The following is a 15,131-nucleotide window of genomic DNA, read 5'->3' as shown; positions in this document are numbered from 1 at the left end:
GAGCACCTCGCGGACCTCTACGACCGCCTGTCGGACCTCACGGTGCCGGCGCGCGACGCCGCGGAGTCGGACCCGGCGTCGCCGCGCCCGCCGCCGCCCGCGGGCCTGATCCCGCGGTCGCCGCCCGTCGGCGGCTCCCCGGCGAAGCGCCACCGCAACCCCGAGTTCGTGCCCGCGGAGCCTCGCGCGAACGCGGAGTTCGCGGCGGGCATGTCCGACGACCGCGCGCGCGCCATCCAAGACGGCTCCGCCATCTTCGGGACGAAGAAGTGAAGCGGGAGGCGGGTCTGTTTATTAGTATTTTCTTGTGTTTTCTGCACGGCACATCGATTGTTGAAGATGACGCTTCCCTCATGGTGGAGTTCAAATCGCAGCCGCAGCCCCGGTCGATGCGCATTTGATTTGGTCTTCGCGCGCGCAGCATGGAGGCACCAACGATGACCTTGGATTCCGGGCGCGTCGTGATTTTATTCAAGTCGCCAGCGAAAGCCTCTCACGCCGCGGTTTTCCTCTTCGAGGCCAACTCGGAGGGAGGGGAAGACAAGCGCATGATAGACGCAGGAACCAGCGAGCTTTTACCGACGGGCAGTGTGGGCCGTGCGATGCGAGTTACTGGTCCTGGGCCGAGCCTCTGCGAAGTCAAAGGGCTGCGCGCTGGCACGAAGTACACGGCAGCCGTCTGCTGCCGCGAAGAGGACGAGTTTGCGTTCGGGCCCGAGTCGCCGCGGAGTCTGCCCAAAGCCTTTGCTGCGCCCGTTAGCCCGGCCATACCCGTGGTCCACCCGGAGAACCAGGAGGAGGCGACGGTCTATTTCTGCACTTCGCACGGAGTGTCAACGAAGTCGAAATCTTGTTCACGACTGAATCAGGGGACGTCGCCGTATCTAAAAAAGTGCCTCTATTGCGGAATAAGACTCGAGGACAATCGATCATCAAGATCCCGCATCCAGCCATGACATACACTGTCACTGCTGTCGCCTTGAACACCTTTGGCCAGAGTTTACCGTCTCCCGCTACGACGTACCGCGCGGCGGATCACGTGCCGCATGCGCCTTGGGCACCGGAAGTGGAGGTCCTCGGTGACAGTTCTGTAAAGGTGGCGTTCTCGGTACCAGAGTACACACACTCGCTATGGAACAAATCAAAGGGTGCCGTCATCTGCTTCGAGGCTTGCGGCAATCGATTCGCTGTAGACGCGCGGACGAAGCAACTCGAGCTATGGCAGGGGGATTTGATGAGCTCACATCGGAATTGCGTGTACGCGTGTCTTTCCGCCGGCCGGTTGATAATCAAGGGACTGGACCCAGATACCACGTTTGACGTCTCAGTGTACGCCGTGAATCGCTGCGGCCTCTCAGGCCAGTCTCCGAAGACGACGATAACCACGGACAAGTCTGAGGTCGAAGTGACGCATGTGAAATCCGCCGAGGAACGCGACGCGGAGCTCATCAAAGACGCCTTAGACGTCGAGAACGTCGAGAACGAGAAGGCCGCGCTGCCCTTAAAGTCGCGCTCGGGCGCGAGGAAGCGCGCGAAGACCGAAGCGGCCTAGACCTTACAGCTCCTCGTAAAAGGGGAAGTCCGTCGACGACCGCCGGCGCACGACGGGCTCGTCCGGGTAGAGGTCGTCGTCGTCCGCGAGCCGCGGGGGCGCCGCGTCGCGCGGCGCGGGCGGGCGGCGCCGCGCGGTCGCGTGCTCGAAGTGGTCGTCGTCGAGGGCCGCCTCGGCGCGCGCGACGGCCTCGCGGACCTCGGCCAGCCGCTTCCGGGCGTCCGCGAGCGCGCGCCGCTGCGCGTCGAGGCGGCCGCGCGTCGCGCCCTCCGCTTGCGCGAGCACGCGCGCGACGCGTGCGACGAGCTTCTTCTCGTGGTCGACGGCGTCCGCGAGCGCCGCCTCGTCGCGGATGCCGTGGGCCAGGAGCCGCGCGGCGATGGTCCGCTTGAGGCCGCGGCTCGCCGCGCGGTCCCTTTCCGCGCGGCGCGTGTTGAGCCGCTTCCGCGCGCGCCGCCGGCAGGCGACGAGCGCGCGCCGCGCGAGCTCGTGCTGCCGCGCGTGCCTCAGCGCCGTGATCTCCCGCCCCAGCAGGCCCTGGAAGGTCATGGCGAGGGGCCGCGGCGCCGCGCGGATGTAGGACCGGAGCGCCGCGAAATCGTCGGGGAGCGCCCAGCCGCGGCTCTCGAGGATGCGGAAGATGGACAGGCCGCCGACGTGGCTCAGCACGTCCGTGGGTTTGACGGCGTGCCGCGCGTCGCTCGCGGGCCAGACGCGGTCGACGACGAGCAGCTGGCGGCCGTGAAAGTCCTCGACGACGCAGATGTCGAGGCCCCGCGCGTCGCCCGCGAATTCGACCTCGACCTCCTTGACGACGCCGGAGGACTTGGTCGCCTCGCGGAGGAGCTTCGACCAGTCGTTGGCCGACGTCGGCGTGGGATGGCGCTCCTCGGGCCAGCCGTCGTCGATCAGGGCGCGCGCCCGCGCCTCGGCGCGCGCCTCGAGCTCCGCGGCCGCGTCGACCGCCGGCTCCGGCGCGGCGCGCTTCTCCTTCGTCGGCGTCCGCCGCAGCGGCGACCGCAGCGGCGACCGCAGGAACGTGGGCATGGCCGGCGCCGATCAGTGTTCCATCACGAACGTCGATCAGTAGTGTTCCATCATGAACGTCGCGTGTAATAAATCTTGTTGAAGCGCGCGCTAATTAAACGTGAACCCATGGACGAGATGGACGAGCTGGACGACGGCACCGAGGACCCGGGGGTGCTGCTCGGCGAGGACGGCATCTACGACGACGCCGACGACGAGACGCTCCCGCCCTCCGAGGACGAGTCCGACGAGGACTTTGAGAACGACGTCCTCAAGCTCTGCGAGAAGGAGCTCGCGGTCACCGCCGCGATCAACGAGAGCTACGAGTCGGCGTGCTCGCGCCTCACGGCAGCGCTGGGCGCCGGCCAGCTCTCCGGGCGGCCCGGGGCCGTCGACGTCGAGAAGCTCGACGTCGTCGACCTCCAGAAGGCCGTGCGCGAGGCCGAGGAGCTCCAGTGCCACGACCCGAAGTCGCGGCAGCTCCTGGCCACGGCGACGGTCGCGCGCGACGCGCGCGGCCCGCGTCTTCAAAAAAGCAACAACGCCCGAACACCACATTCCTAGGTGCGCCTGCGGGCCATGGACGGCGCCTGGGCGCTCGTGCCCGCGGTCTTCCGCGCCGCGGAGCGCGCCGAGGACCACCCCGCGGACCTGAGCATCGACGAGCTCGAGCTCGCGCGGCGCCACGTCGAGCACGAGGCGGCGATCCGCGCGCTCCGCGCGGCCATGGGCCGCGGCGGGCCCGGCGGAAGCACGGCCAAGGGGACGTACGACGCGTCCAAGTGCGAGGTCGACGCGCTCGACGACGCGCTCAACGCGCCGGCCCTCAGCGGCCACGCGGCGCCGCCGGCCACGTCGGCGGCCATGCACTGCGCGGCGGCCCTGCTCCTGAGGCTCCGCAAGTGCGCCAAGGCGCGGCGCTGGGGCGACCGCGAGGTCGGCGCGCTCGCGGCTTCGACGCTGCCCGACTTTTCGGACTGCGGCGACGACGCGCTCGCGCGGACCGCGGCGCCCGTCTACTGGCGCGTCGACTCGCGGGGCCACGGGGGCACGTTCGGGTACTGGCGAAAGGACCGCGGCGCCGACGACGACGTCGAGGACTTTTTGCGGAGTTTGTGCGCGGCCGCGCGCGGCCTCACGACGAAGGAGGAGGCCGCGGAGCTCGCGCGGAAATCCGAGAAGCCGAAGCGCCGGCTCCGGGCGTCGCTCGCGCACGGCACGGCGCGGTTCCCGCTGGTGACGCCCGCGGAGGCGGCCCTGGGCCGCGCGCCGCGGCGCTGCGCGGAGGGCCAGCGCCTCGTCGACGAGGGCTGGGACGAGGGCCTCGTCGCGCTGTCGAACGTGCTCGGCGCCGTCGAGGCGAGCGCGGACGACGACTCCGTCGCGCTCGCGTTGGGCGACCTGTGGCGCGCGGCGGAGCGCGGCGCGCCCCTCGAGCACACGCCGACGGACAAGACGGCGAGCGGCGAGTACGGGCGCCGGTTTCCCTCGCCGGCGACGGCCGTCGCGCGCGCGCTCTGGCTGTCGAACGCGCTCGGCGAGGTCGCGGAGTTCCGCGACGAGCTCTACGACCGGGCGGCGGCGTCGGCCCTCTCCGCGGCGCTCGCCGCGGTCGAGCCCCTCGCGGGCGCGCCCGGGAGCCTCGCCGCGCGCCGAGAGGACGCGGACGCGCTGCGGCGCGCGATCAACGCGGCGGCGCACCTGGGCTGCCGGGGCGACGCGACGACGCACCTCGAAGCGAGCGCGGCCGTCGCCCTGCGGCTGCGCGAGGCGCTCCTCGGCGAGCGGCCGGACCGCGGCGGCGAGACCGTCGCGGAGCGCGCGGGGCCGCTCGCGGACGCGGTCGACGCCGCGGCGCGCCTCCGCGCCGCGGGGCGCCTCGTCGCCGCCGTCGACGCCGAGGCGCGGTGCTGCGAGGCGGACCTCACGCACCGCGTCTTCTCCGCGGCGCTCGCGGCGGCCATGGCGCGCGGCGGCGTCGAGCTGAAGCCGTTCGACGCCGGCGCGGCGCCGACGATCGCGTCGCACTGCGAGGACGTCGACGCGGCGTCGCTGCGCAAGCTCCGCTGGCTCGTGCGCGACGTCCAGCGCCTGGGGTCGCCGTCGCCGCGCGTCGACGCGCTCCTCGCGGCCGCGGCGACGCTCGTCGACGCGCGATCCGCCGTCGCGGGGCACAACGCCGCGCGGCTGGGCAAGGTCCTCCGGAAGCACGCCAGCGTGTTGGACGCGCTCGGCGACGGCGCGCCCGAGGACCTGCGCGACGCCGCGGCGGACGCGGACGCGGAACTCGCGCGCCTCGGCCGCGCTCTGGCGCGGCACGCTAAAGTCCTCGAGGACCGCGCGCGCGACGACCTGCCGGAGAACTGGCACGAGACCGACGACACGTGGCGCATGATCGAGGCGCGGCGCGTCGACCCGGACCAGGTGTTAACGGTGAGACGCGTCGACGACGCGCCGCTCCTGCTCGTCGTCACCGTCGCGGTGCCGGGCGCGCACGCCGGCTACGAGACGCGGGACGTCGTCGTCCGCGGCGCCGACGACGACGAGGTCTACGGCCTCGAGTTTGGCTTCCAGATGCTCGCGGCGAAGCGCGCGGCGCGCGAGCGCGACGCGGCGGCGGAGAACATGGTGTTCGACGTCGACGCCGCGCGGCCCGCGACGGAGCGGGCGTCCGCGGCCCGGCCGAGCTTCTTCGACCCCATGTTCTCGCACTAACTAGCCCAGGAGCCGCCTCGCGCGGGCCTCGAAGTCGCGGCCGGACAGGTAGAGGTAGGCCTGGAGCGCGGGCGCCATGACGAGGTCCGCGGGCTCGGCCTCGGCGGCAAACGCCGGGCACCGGAGGCACGCGCGCTCCCACGCCTCGAGCCGCGGGTGGCGCGACAGGTCGTAGCCGCAGTGCTTGATGCGGCGCACCGTCGGGAACCAGATGACGTCCGTCAGCGTCGGCGCCGCGGACACGGGCGGCATGAAGTCGCCGCCGCCCTCGCCGAGCGTCTTCTCCAACGCGTCGAACGCGAAGCGCGCGGCGACGACGCCGTCGTCGACGAGCACCTCCGGCACGCCGCCGTTCTCCGTGTACCGCTGCCAGAAGTCGAACTGCGCCTTGTGGTCCTGGCCGCCGCCCTCGACCGATTCGCCGTGCGTCGCGAACTTGCGCGCCTGCGCGTCCGTCCACGCGGCGGCGCCCGGCGGGATCTTCATGCTGAACGTCAGGGCCCGCATGGCCAGGTGCAGCTTGTCCTCGGCCTCGCCCGCCGCACCCGCCGCGGCGTCGACGAGGCGCGGCTCGGGGAACGCCGCCTCGATGTAGTCGACGATGTCGTTCGACTCAATGATCACGGCGCCGTCGTGCACGAGGCAGGGCACGAGGCCCCGCGGGTTGATGCCCAGGTAGTACTCGCTGATGTTCTCGCGCGTACTGAGCTCGATGTGGTGCCCCGTGTAGTCCAGCCGCTTGAGCGCGAGCACCGTGCGCACCTTGCGGCTGCAGGTGCTGTCCTTGTAGTGGAACAGGTGCAGGCCCGTCCAGCCCAGGACCTCCTTGGTCTTGACCTGCGCCGCGTCGAGCTTGACCATCTTTATGCTTCGACTGGACGAGATGGCTCGTGAGCTTCGGCGTTTTCCATGCGGCAACTTGACTGCAAAAATCTCCGATGTTGCAGTTTCCCCGGCACGCTCCAGACCTCCGAACCTTACCCGGCCTTCGCGCGGAGCGTCGCCAGCGAGGCCGCGTCGACGCCGCACGCGTCGACGAGGTACTTCGCCGCGCCGCCGTGCCTCGCGTCGAGCCAGCTCAGCGTGTCCGCGATCGCGTCCGGCGGCGACCCGCGGAACCGGGACCAGTCGACCTCCGGGTCGTCCGGGTCCTTGCGCTTGCCCGTCGCCGCGGGCAGCGCGTCGTCGCCGCCGAGCAGCGCGCCCGACAGGCCGTAGGACGCGACCGTGTCCGCTCGCGCCACGCCGCAGGCCTCCTCCAGCAACGCGGCGAGGATGCCCGTGCGGTCCTTGCCCTTCTGGCAGTGGAAGAGCACCGTGTCGCCCGCGTCGACGCAGGCGACGACCTCCTCGAACGCGCGGCCCACCGTCGTCGGCGCCGAGTCGAGGATCGCGACGTAGAGCGCGGCGTTGCCGCCGTCCTCGAGCGCCCTCGACAGCGCCGCGTTGAGCGGCCGCGCGGACCAGAGCATGCTCACGCGCGGCCAGAGCGGCAGCGGCGGCGCGTTGGCGCTCACGCCGCCCCAGAAGGCGTCGATGTCGCCGAGGAAGGGCGCGTTCGAGACGGGCGCGGCGTCGTAATACTCGCGCGCGGCCTCGGAGCGCGCCTTCGCGCCCTTGGCGACCTCGTCGTCGTTGCGCAGGTCGATGACGCGCGCGACGTCCCGCAGCGCGGCGACGTCGGCGGCCGTGGCGTTGTCCAGGGTCGCCGTGCGCCACACGGGCAAGTTTGCGGCGGCGCCGGCGAGGCGCCTAGCGTTCTTCACGCCCTCGAACGTCAGCGCGCGCGCCGCGGCGACGAGGAGGAGGAGCGATCCCGCCATCACTCGCACCGACTGCCTGCAATACAATTGCTGCGCAGTCCGAGTTGACAGCTCATATGCGATAGCGCAACCAAGGTAAATTTGCCTTCAACATTCCGACCAAAAAAAAAAGAAGCGGCTACTTCAGCACGACGGCCTGCTGGGGCGCCAGGAGCGTGCCCGCCGTCGTGTCGGAGAGGGCGCGCGTGGCCTTCTTCGCGGCCTCGAAGCGGTCCGCGAGCGCGGCGACGGCCGTGGACACGAGGCGCGCGACGGACGGGTGCGCGCCGAGGGGCGCGTGGTCGCCGTGGGCGTCGCCGTGGTCCGCCTGCCCCAGGCGCGCGGGCCCCGGCTCGACGACGCCGTCGGGCTCGAGCTCCGCGAAGAGCCGCGCGCGCGCGATGCCCTCGCGCGCGAGCCAGAGCGGGTCGTCCCTGCCGTAGCCCAGCGCCTTCTCCACGGCGAGCAGCGCGCCGTGGACCTCCTTGAGCCCCGCGCCGGCGATGTTCGCCGCCGTGCGCCGGTCGCCGTTGACGCAGCGGAGGCCGAGGCGCCGCGCGGGCACGAGGCGCGCGAACGACTGGAGCGTGACGCGCTTCCGCTCGTAGTCGCGCAGCTCCTCGCGGATGCGGCCCATGTGGGCCCGCCCGAGGGCGCCGCGCGCGTGGCGCTGGACGAAGGTCGCCGCGGCCTCGCGCCGGAGCCGCCGCGCCTCCGCGACGGCGCGCGCGAGGAGCACGACGAGCACGGCCCCCTGGCGCCGGTAGAGCGCCTGGATCACCGTGACGGCGTCGTGGCGCCGGTCCAGGGACCAGCGCGCCCAGCGGTAGCAGTGGCCCGCGAAGAAGTTGTTGAGCGTGATCGCCGTCCACGGGCTCAGGCGCAGGCTCCGCCACCGCGCGCGCTGCTCCGCGCGCTGCACCTCCTCCAGCAGGTCCGCCCCGGCGTCGCCCCCGCTCGGTAGGCCCCGCGCCGCGACGCCCGGCGACCGCATGACGCCGTCGGCCTCGCGGTCCCGCCGCGAGCCCGCCGCGCCGCCGCGCTCCGTCGGCGCGTGGCTCAGGCGCCCCCGGTGCTTCTGGCGCGCCAGCGCCTCGCTCAGCAGCTTGACGTCGAAGACGGCCGTGCGCTCGCGGTACATGGTCGCCAGCGCCGTCTGCTGCTTGGCGACGTTGAGCTTCCGGAGCTCGATGGACGCCTTGACGTCCTGCAGCTCCAGGCGCTTCTCGAGGACGTCGGCGGCGAGCGCGTCGCGCTGTCTCTTGAGCTCGCTCGTCACGCGGCCGCGCCGCTCCAGGGCCGCGGGGCAGGCCGACCCGAAGGCCTCCGCGGCCTCGACGAGCGCCGCGTAGCCCGCCGCGACGTCCGCGCCGAGGCGGCCCTCGGGCGGCCGCGGCGTCGGCAGGCCCTCGACGGTCGCCAGCGCGTCGTCGCCGTCGAGGGCGAGCAGCTCGGGCAGCGCCTCGACCCAGACGGCCCGCTGCGCCGTCGCGCTCAGCGACAAGACGGATAAAGCTCGGAGCACCGCGTCGTCGCCCGCGCCGATCTCCCTGTCGTCGACGGCGGCGACGGCCTCCTCGAGGGCCGCCGTCTCCTTGTTCACCCTCGCCGCCCGCCGCCTCCAGTCCTTCAGGGCGAGGCGCGGCGACGCCCCCTCGCCCGCCGGGGGCAGCCCCCCGCCGAGGCGCGGCGTCACGCGGCCCTCGGCGAAGCCCCGGTCGACGACCTTCATCATCACGCCTCGAGGCTCCGCGCGAAGGCGACGACGGCCGAGATCCACAAAGCCACGACGGGCACCATGAGCGCGATGAGAGTCGACGCCTTCATCGTCCCAGGCGTCTGTTTCAGGATGTCAAAGGTGCCCTGCACCATCCGACTGGCAGAGAAACACTTCGCATTGTACAGCTGGGCAGCGAGATGGCGAGGACGCTCCGCGTCCTGGCGGCGCTCGCCGCGGCGGCGTGCGCCGACGACGCCATGGCGAACTTCAAGAAGCAGTTCCCGCAGTTCGCCGGCGCGGACGTCGAGCAGGGGCTGCCTCCCGGCGGCTTGCCCGGCGGCGGCAACCCGCTGGCGGGCCTCATGGGCGGCGGCGGCATGGGCAGCATGATGGACCAGGCCGAGGCGCAGCGCGTCGCCGACGAGGCGGGCCGCACGCTGCCGCCGGGCCGCGCGCGCGCCGAGGCCGTCATCCAGGCCCTCAAGGGCAAGGGCCTCCTGAGCCAGGGCGGCGGCGGCGCCGCCGCGCCGGCCGCGCCCGCGGCGAACCCGCTCGTCGACGCGGCGCTCAAGCGCCAGGCGGCGAGCGGGTCCGCGCCGGCGGACCCGGACATGGCGGCCATGATGGCGCAGATCCGCGGCGACGAGGCCAAGGCCAAGGAAGCGCCCGCCGCGCCTTCGCCGGGCGACGACGCGGACGGCGGCCTCGCGAACATGCTCAAGGCCCAGGCGGCGAGCGACCCGGAGATGAAGGCGATGATGGCCCAGATCCGCGGCGACGAGGCGAAGAAGCGCGAGCAGAACCGGGCCGGCGCCGCGGCCGCGCCCGCGAAGCGCGGGAAAAAAGAGAAGGTCGAGGTGACGCCGGAGCTCATCCGCCAGAAGCTCAAGGAGGCCCAGGAGCAGCAGGGCGCCATGGGCGGCCTCGGCGCCATGATGGGCGGCGGCATGGGCGGTTTCGGCGGGATGATGGGCGGCGGCGGCATGGGCGGTCTCGGCGGGATGATGGGCGGCGTGGGCGGGACGGCGGGCCGGGGCGGGTCCGGCAACGCGAAGCTCGACGAGGTCGCCGAGGGCGGCGACATCGACGCGTTGATGGGCGCGATCCGCGACGAGGAGAAGGCGAAGCGGCTCAAGGAGAAGCGCGCCGAGAGCCGCGTGAGGCCCGGCGATCCCGCGGTCGCGGTCTTCTCGCTCGACACGCGCGCCGAGTCCGCGGAGGCCGCGGGCGCGCCGGTCATGATCACCTTCCTCGCCGGCGGCAAGGAGGCCCTCGTGACGACGCTCGACGCCGAGGCCGCGGCCGTCGAGGTCGACACCCTGGTCGGCGCGACGTTCCGCGCGCGGAGCGGAACGGACGGGCGCCTCCTCGCGGACTTTGTGGTCGAGTTCGCGGACAACGACGTCTTCGCCCCGGACGCGCCGGAGGAGAACCGCGTCGGCGCGACGCGGCCGCCCCTCGAGTCGCAGCGGGGCAGCGCGCGGTCGCTCGAGGCCCAGGCGAAGGTCGCGCAGTTCCAGCGCGAGGTCGCGCGCGGCGCGAAGCCACCGCCGTCGCCACCGCCGGAGCCGCCGGAGGAGTGCTCCTTCGAGGCGACCTTCGACACGGGCCACGACGACGTCGTGGCCCTGGTCGTGCGCGGCGAGGCCTTCCGGGGGGCGACCTACGACGTCGAGGTCCTGGAGGACGTCGGCGTGGCGACGGCGGAGCTCCGGCGGGGCCTCGTCTGCGCGCCCCACTCCCTCGAGCTGCAGCGGGCCACGGCCGCGGCCGTCATGGACACGATCGTCACACCGCTGACGGACCGGGGCGTCGACGTGAAGATTTTTTTGGCGAGCTACGGCTGCTTCGGCGCGCCGGGCGTTTCCGAGAAGACGGCGCGGCGCTGGTGGGACGACCTCGTGGCCATGTACGGCGGCGCGGCCCACGTCGCCTGGGCCGAGCCTCTGCCCCGCACGCCCGAGACGCTCACGCAGGCCTACCCGGCGAAGGCGGGCCTCGACGCGGCGCTCGCGGCGCTCGGGCCGACGGAGCAGTACCGGTCGGTCATCGTCACGCGCTTCGACGTCGCGCCCGTGGCGCCGATCGCGGCGCCGCCGGGCGCCTTCGGCGACGCGCCGACGGACTACCTGCTCACGGACACGCTCGAGGCGGCGCCGGGCGCGGGCGACCTGGCCTGGGCCGTGCCGGGCCGCTTCCTCGCGTGCTTCCGGGCGACGCTCGACGGCTGCTGGCGGCGGGACGCCGTGGGCTCCGCGGGCCACGACTGCAAGCGCCACTTCACGGCCTTCGCCGCGGCCGTCGGCGACGGCCAGCCCGCGTCGGGCTTCCGCCGGTCCTGGCCCTGCTACCTCGCGCCGGGCCGGCCGCGGCCGCCGTGGGCGTCGGGCTCCTTCGAGGCCGCGGACGGCCCCTCGGAGCTCGCCAAGTGGCAGCGGGCCAACGGCTACCGCTACGACCCGGCGAACCCGACCGCCGTGCTCGGCTGGGACTTCGTGTGCCCCGCGCCGCGCGTGCTCCGCCGCGTGACGTCCGCGAGCCGCCGCGACAGCCTCGTCGCGGAGCCGGGCCGCGAGCTCTGCGACCACCTCCGGGAGCACCACGCGCCCGGGCTACAGTGCGGCGACGACGCCGAGGGCTTCATCAAGGACGAGCTCTGCGCGCGGCTCCTCGCGCCCGCGCTCCGGCCCGCGCTCCGCGACCCGCACGTCGCCGCGCTCTTCGGCTGCGGCCGCGCGGGCGCCGCGGCCCGCGAGCGGCCCGCGCCCGGCGCCCCGCTCGGCGGCACGCCCGCGCCCCGCATCGTCAACACGGAACTTTAATCTTGTTTTTTTTTTTTCGCCCGGGTAGGCAACCCTGGTGAGTTGGGCTGAGATTCGCTGTGTTTGAAACCCAGGTCTCATCCTGCGCCCTATGCGCCTGCTGAACTTTTTACCCGTCCCTAGAGGTGCGTGAGCTTCCCGGTGACGTTTTCGACGACCTTCTCGAGCGGCGTCTGCGACCGCTTCCGCGGCAGCGACGGGCTCGCCGGGTCGTCGACGAGGGGCACCTCGTGGCTCTGCTCGTCGAGCGCGGCGTCGACGATGCGGTCCTCCTCGTCGCCCGCGAGGCGCTCGAGCTCGACGTTCCGCAGCGGCGAGCCGACCATCTCGAGGCCCTGGCGCAGATCGCGCCGAAACTCGCGGCGCTCGACGTAGTCGCCGTGGTGTCGGATCGCGCAGCCGACGATGATTACGACCGCTGCGACGAAGGAAGCGCCGAGACCGATGGCGACCCACCACGACGCCTGATGTGGTGCCCCTGTCGCGTTTGATGCGGTCTGGTTAAAGTGAGTAACCGTCGTCCAATCGAGGTCCATCAGACTTCTTGAGATCACCGAGGGGGGCGAGTGCCGTCCTGGCGCGCGCCCTCTCTAAAAGTGAGGGGCCGCACGCGCGTTATTCAACGCGACGCCTCGCCGCCGGGGCCGCACGCGCGTTATTCAACGCGACGCCTCGGTCTCCGCCGTGCGCGCACCAAAATTACCACAATTTTTGCGAGTTTTTGCTTGAGCGTAGTTGAAGGCTTGAAGCCGCCGCCCCGCCGTCGTCGCAAGGTTGCCTCGCCGCCGCCGTCGTCGTCGCGCGCGCTCGACGTCGTCCTGAAGTCACGTGATCACAGCCTCGGCTGGACGCCGCCGCGCCGCTACGCGGCACACGCAGGCGCAATGGTCATCTCCTCGCGCACCGCAGTCGTCTTGCTCCTCGTCTTCAACGTCGCGCAAGGCTTCGTCGCAAAGCCGCAGCCGCGCTGCGTCCTGCGCCGCGACGCGGGCTTCGGCGCCGCTACTAACAGGCAGCCCAAAAAAAAGAAGAAGGACGCGAAACCGAAACCGAAGCCGCCGCCCGAGCTCTGCCCCTGCCACAGCGGGTTGCCCTACGCGACCTGCTGCGCGCAATACCACGCGGACCACACGACCGTGCCCGACCCCGAGTCGCTGCTGCGGTCGCGGTACGCGGCGTTCTCGCTCATGCTCCCCGAGTTCCTCGTGGACACGACGCACCCGGACCACAAGGACTACGGGTCCGGCACGCGCGCGGAGCGCGTCGCGAAGATGTCCAAGGGCCTCGAGGCGTCGCGGTTCACGGCGCTGCGGGTCAAGTGCCAGGAGTGCAAGGGCGACGACGAGCACGAGATCACCTTCGAGGCAGACATCCAGCCCGCGAAGCAGCGGGGCTACGGCGCCAAGGCCGTGACGCTCTTCGAGCGCAGCGTCTTCAGGCGCCGCGAGGGCGTCTGGCTCTACGCGGAGGGCCTCGACGTCAACGCGGAGACGACGAAGGCGTCGCGATAACTGCGCTAGTCGCGCTTCGTCGCGTCGTCGAGCTGGAGCGCGCGCATGGCGAGCGCGTTGAAGAGGAGGTGGAGCAGCGTGAGGAGGCCGTAGGCCGCCCACGCGGCCTTCGCGCTGCCGCCGACGGTCGCGAGGAACTGCGCCGCGACGGCGATGCCCACGAGCTTCACGGCCCGGTCCTGGTTGCCCTCCTTCGCCGAGCAGTCGCTAAAGTTGCCGGATCGCGCGAAGTGGGTCATGAGCGACGACCGCGTGCACGAGTCGACGACGCCGGCGAAGGAGTTGCAGACCGTCGCCGCGCAGATGAGCGGCAGGAACGGCCCGCGCGTCGAGGCCGCGAGCTCCACGAGGCCCGCGACGCCGCGCAGCGTCTCCGCGCCGAGGCGGTAGGTCTTGACTTGCGAGCGCGACGCGAACCGCGCCGTCAGCGCCGGGCTGCCCGCGGCGAGGCCCGAGAGGCAGGAAGTGCCATCGCGGACGATCCAGACGACCATGGCCTGGTGCAGCGCGCCGCCGCCGCTGCCCACGCCGAGGCCGCGCAAAAACGACATGGTGCACAGCACGCCCTTCAGGTAGGACATGAGCCCCTGCATGGTGTCGAAGCATTGGTAGGCGACGTAGACGCCGCTCACCGTGTCCGGGTAGCCCTTGGGCAGCAGGTAGGCGCGCAGCATGCTGTCGACGCGAGCGTTTCGCAGAGGCTGCCCCGCGCGCGAGGGAGAGTGCTCGTGGCTGTCGACGACGCGAGCGTTTCGCAGAGGCTGCCCCGCGCGCGAGGGAGAGTGCTCGTGGCTGTCGACGACGACGAGCGTTTCGCAGAGGCTGCCCGACGCCGCAGAGCGGGAGAGCAACGGAGCGACTGCACGGCAGCGTTCAACCACCGGCGCGAGCCGTCCCGGAGTCGGAGCCGTCTCGAGCTGAGCTGCGGCGGACACTCTCGTCCGCGCCGTGTTCTCCGGCTCAAATCGTCGACGATGGTCCTCACCCACGAGGGCCTCGTGGCCGAGATCAATGACAACTGGTCGTTCCAGGACACGGCGGCCGACGAGGCCGCCGCGGCCCGGACCCACGCCCAGTACCGGAGCGTGCTGAAGGCGCTCATGGACCGCCGGTCGCAGGGCTCCTGCGCCCGGCGCGCGGCGCTCGCGGACCGCCTCGCGACGGCGCTCGCGGGCGACGACGAGGCGTCGCGGGGCGCGCTCGTCTTCGACGGCGGCGCGTCCGCGGGCGCGGAGCTCTTACCCGGCGGCGCGCGCGGCTTCTGCCGGCGGGCCGCGCGCGCGCGCGGCTACACGCTGCTGGCCTGGGTGCGCGAGGCGAAGCACTGCGGGCGCTTCGAGGCCTTTGGGGTCGGCCGCGGCGGCACGCGCGTCGTCGTGACGCCCGGCGAGCGGGACGAGGGCGTCGCGTGGTCGGTGGAAGTCTTCTCGGGCGGAAAAAGCCGCGGCGTCGTCGAGCGCCAGATCGACGACGGCGACGACGCCGACGACGGCGGCGCGGGCCACGGCGCCGACGGCACGGCCCCGGGGCTCTACGCGCCGCGCTGGCGGCTGCTGGCCGTGACGCACGCGCAGAAATACCTCAGCGGCGCGGAGGTCCAGGTCAGCGTCGACGGCCTCGCGCTCGGCGCGCCCCTCGTCGTGCCCATGCCGTCGCCGGACGACGCGGAGCGCGACGACGGCTCGGCGCCCGCGCGGTCGTCGGCGCGGGCCGCGCTCAAGCCGCCCGCGGTCCGCGCGCTCCACGGCTTCGCGGGCTACTGCGCCGCCGTCGTCGCCTTCGAGGGCGCGGTGCCGCTCAACGCTTTGCGCGTCGCCTTCTGGCGCGGCCCGCGGAGCGGCGTCGGCGCCGGCGCGGGCTACGCGCGGAGCGGCTTCGGGCGGCGCACCGACGACCCCGAGGGGTCGCCGCGCGGCGCGGCGTCCGAGGCGAAATGCGGCCTCGACGGCGCGCGCGTCTGCTGCGCGCTGGACCCCTGCCGCG

The 15,131-nt window shown here is 72.7% G+C and overlaps 2 protein-coding genes across 2 annotated transcripts; one reads left to right on the top strand and one right to left on the bottom strand.

Moving 5' to 3' along the window:
• Positions 1-1,555: 1,555 nt before the first annotated feature.
• Positions 1,556-8,830, bottom strand: AURANDRAFT_60588 (hypothetical protein; the record flags this gene model as incomplete). Its single annotated transcript, XM_009034039.1, has 6 exons — positions 1,556-2,542; positions 4,310-4,501; positions 4,832-4,930; positions 5,375-6,167; positions 6,275-7,132; positions 7,239-8,830. The coding sequence occupies 6 exons, from the start codon at positions 8,828-8,830 to the stop codon at positions 1,556-1,558; spliced, it is 4,521 nt and encodes a 1,506-aa protein (XP_009032287.1).
• Positions 8,831-12,701: 3,871 nt separating this feature from the next.
• Positions 12,702-13,109, top strand: AURANDRAFT_8007 (hypothetical protein; the record flags this gene model as incomplete). Its single annotated transcript, XM_009033890.1, has 1 exon — positions 12,702-13,109. A coding segment is annotated over one exon (408 nt), but the record flags the coding sequence as incomplete, so codon positions are not given.
• Between the last annotated feature and the right edge of the window lie 2,022 nt (positions 13,110-15,131).

Source organism: Aureococcus anophagefferens (assembly GCF_000186865.1).
Source record: "Aureococcus anophagefferens unplaced genomic scaffold AURANscaffold_1, whole genome shotgun sequence".
NCBI lineage: Eukaryota > Pelagophyceae > Pelagomonadales > Pelagomonadaceae > Aureococcus > Aureococcus anophagefferens.
This window is presented reverse-complemented; position numbering and strand designations above follow the sequence as displayed.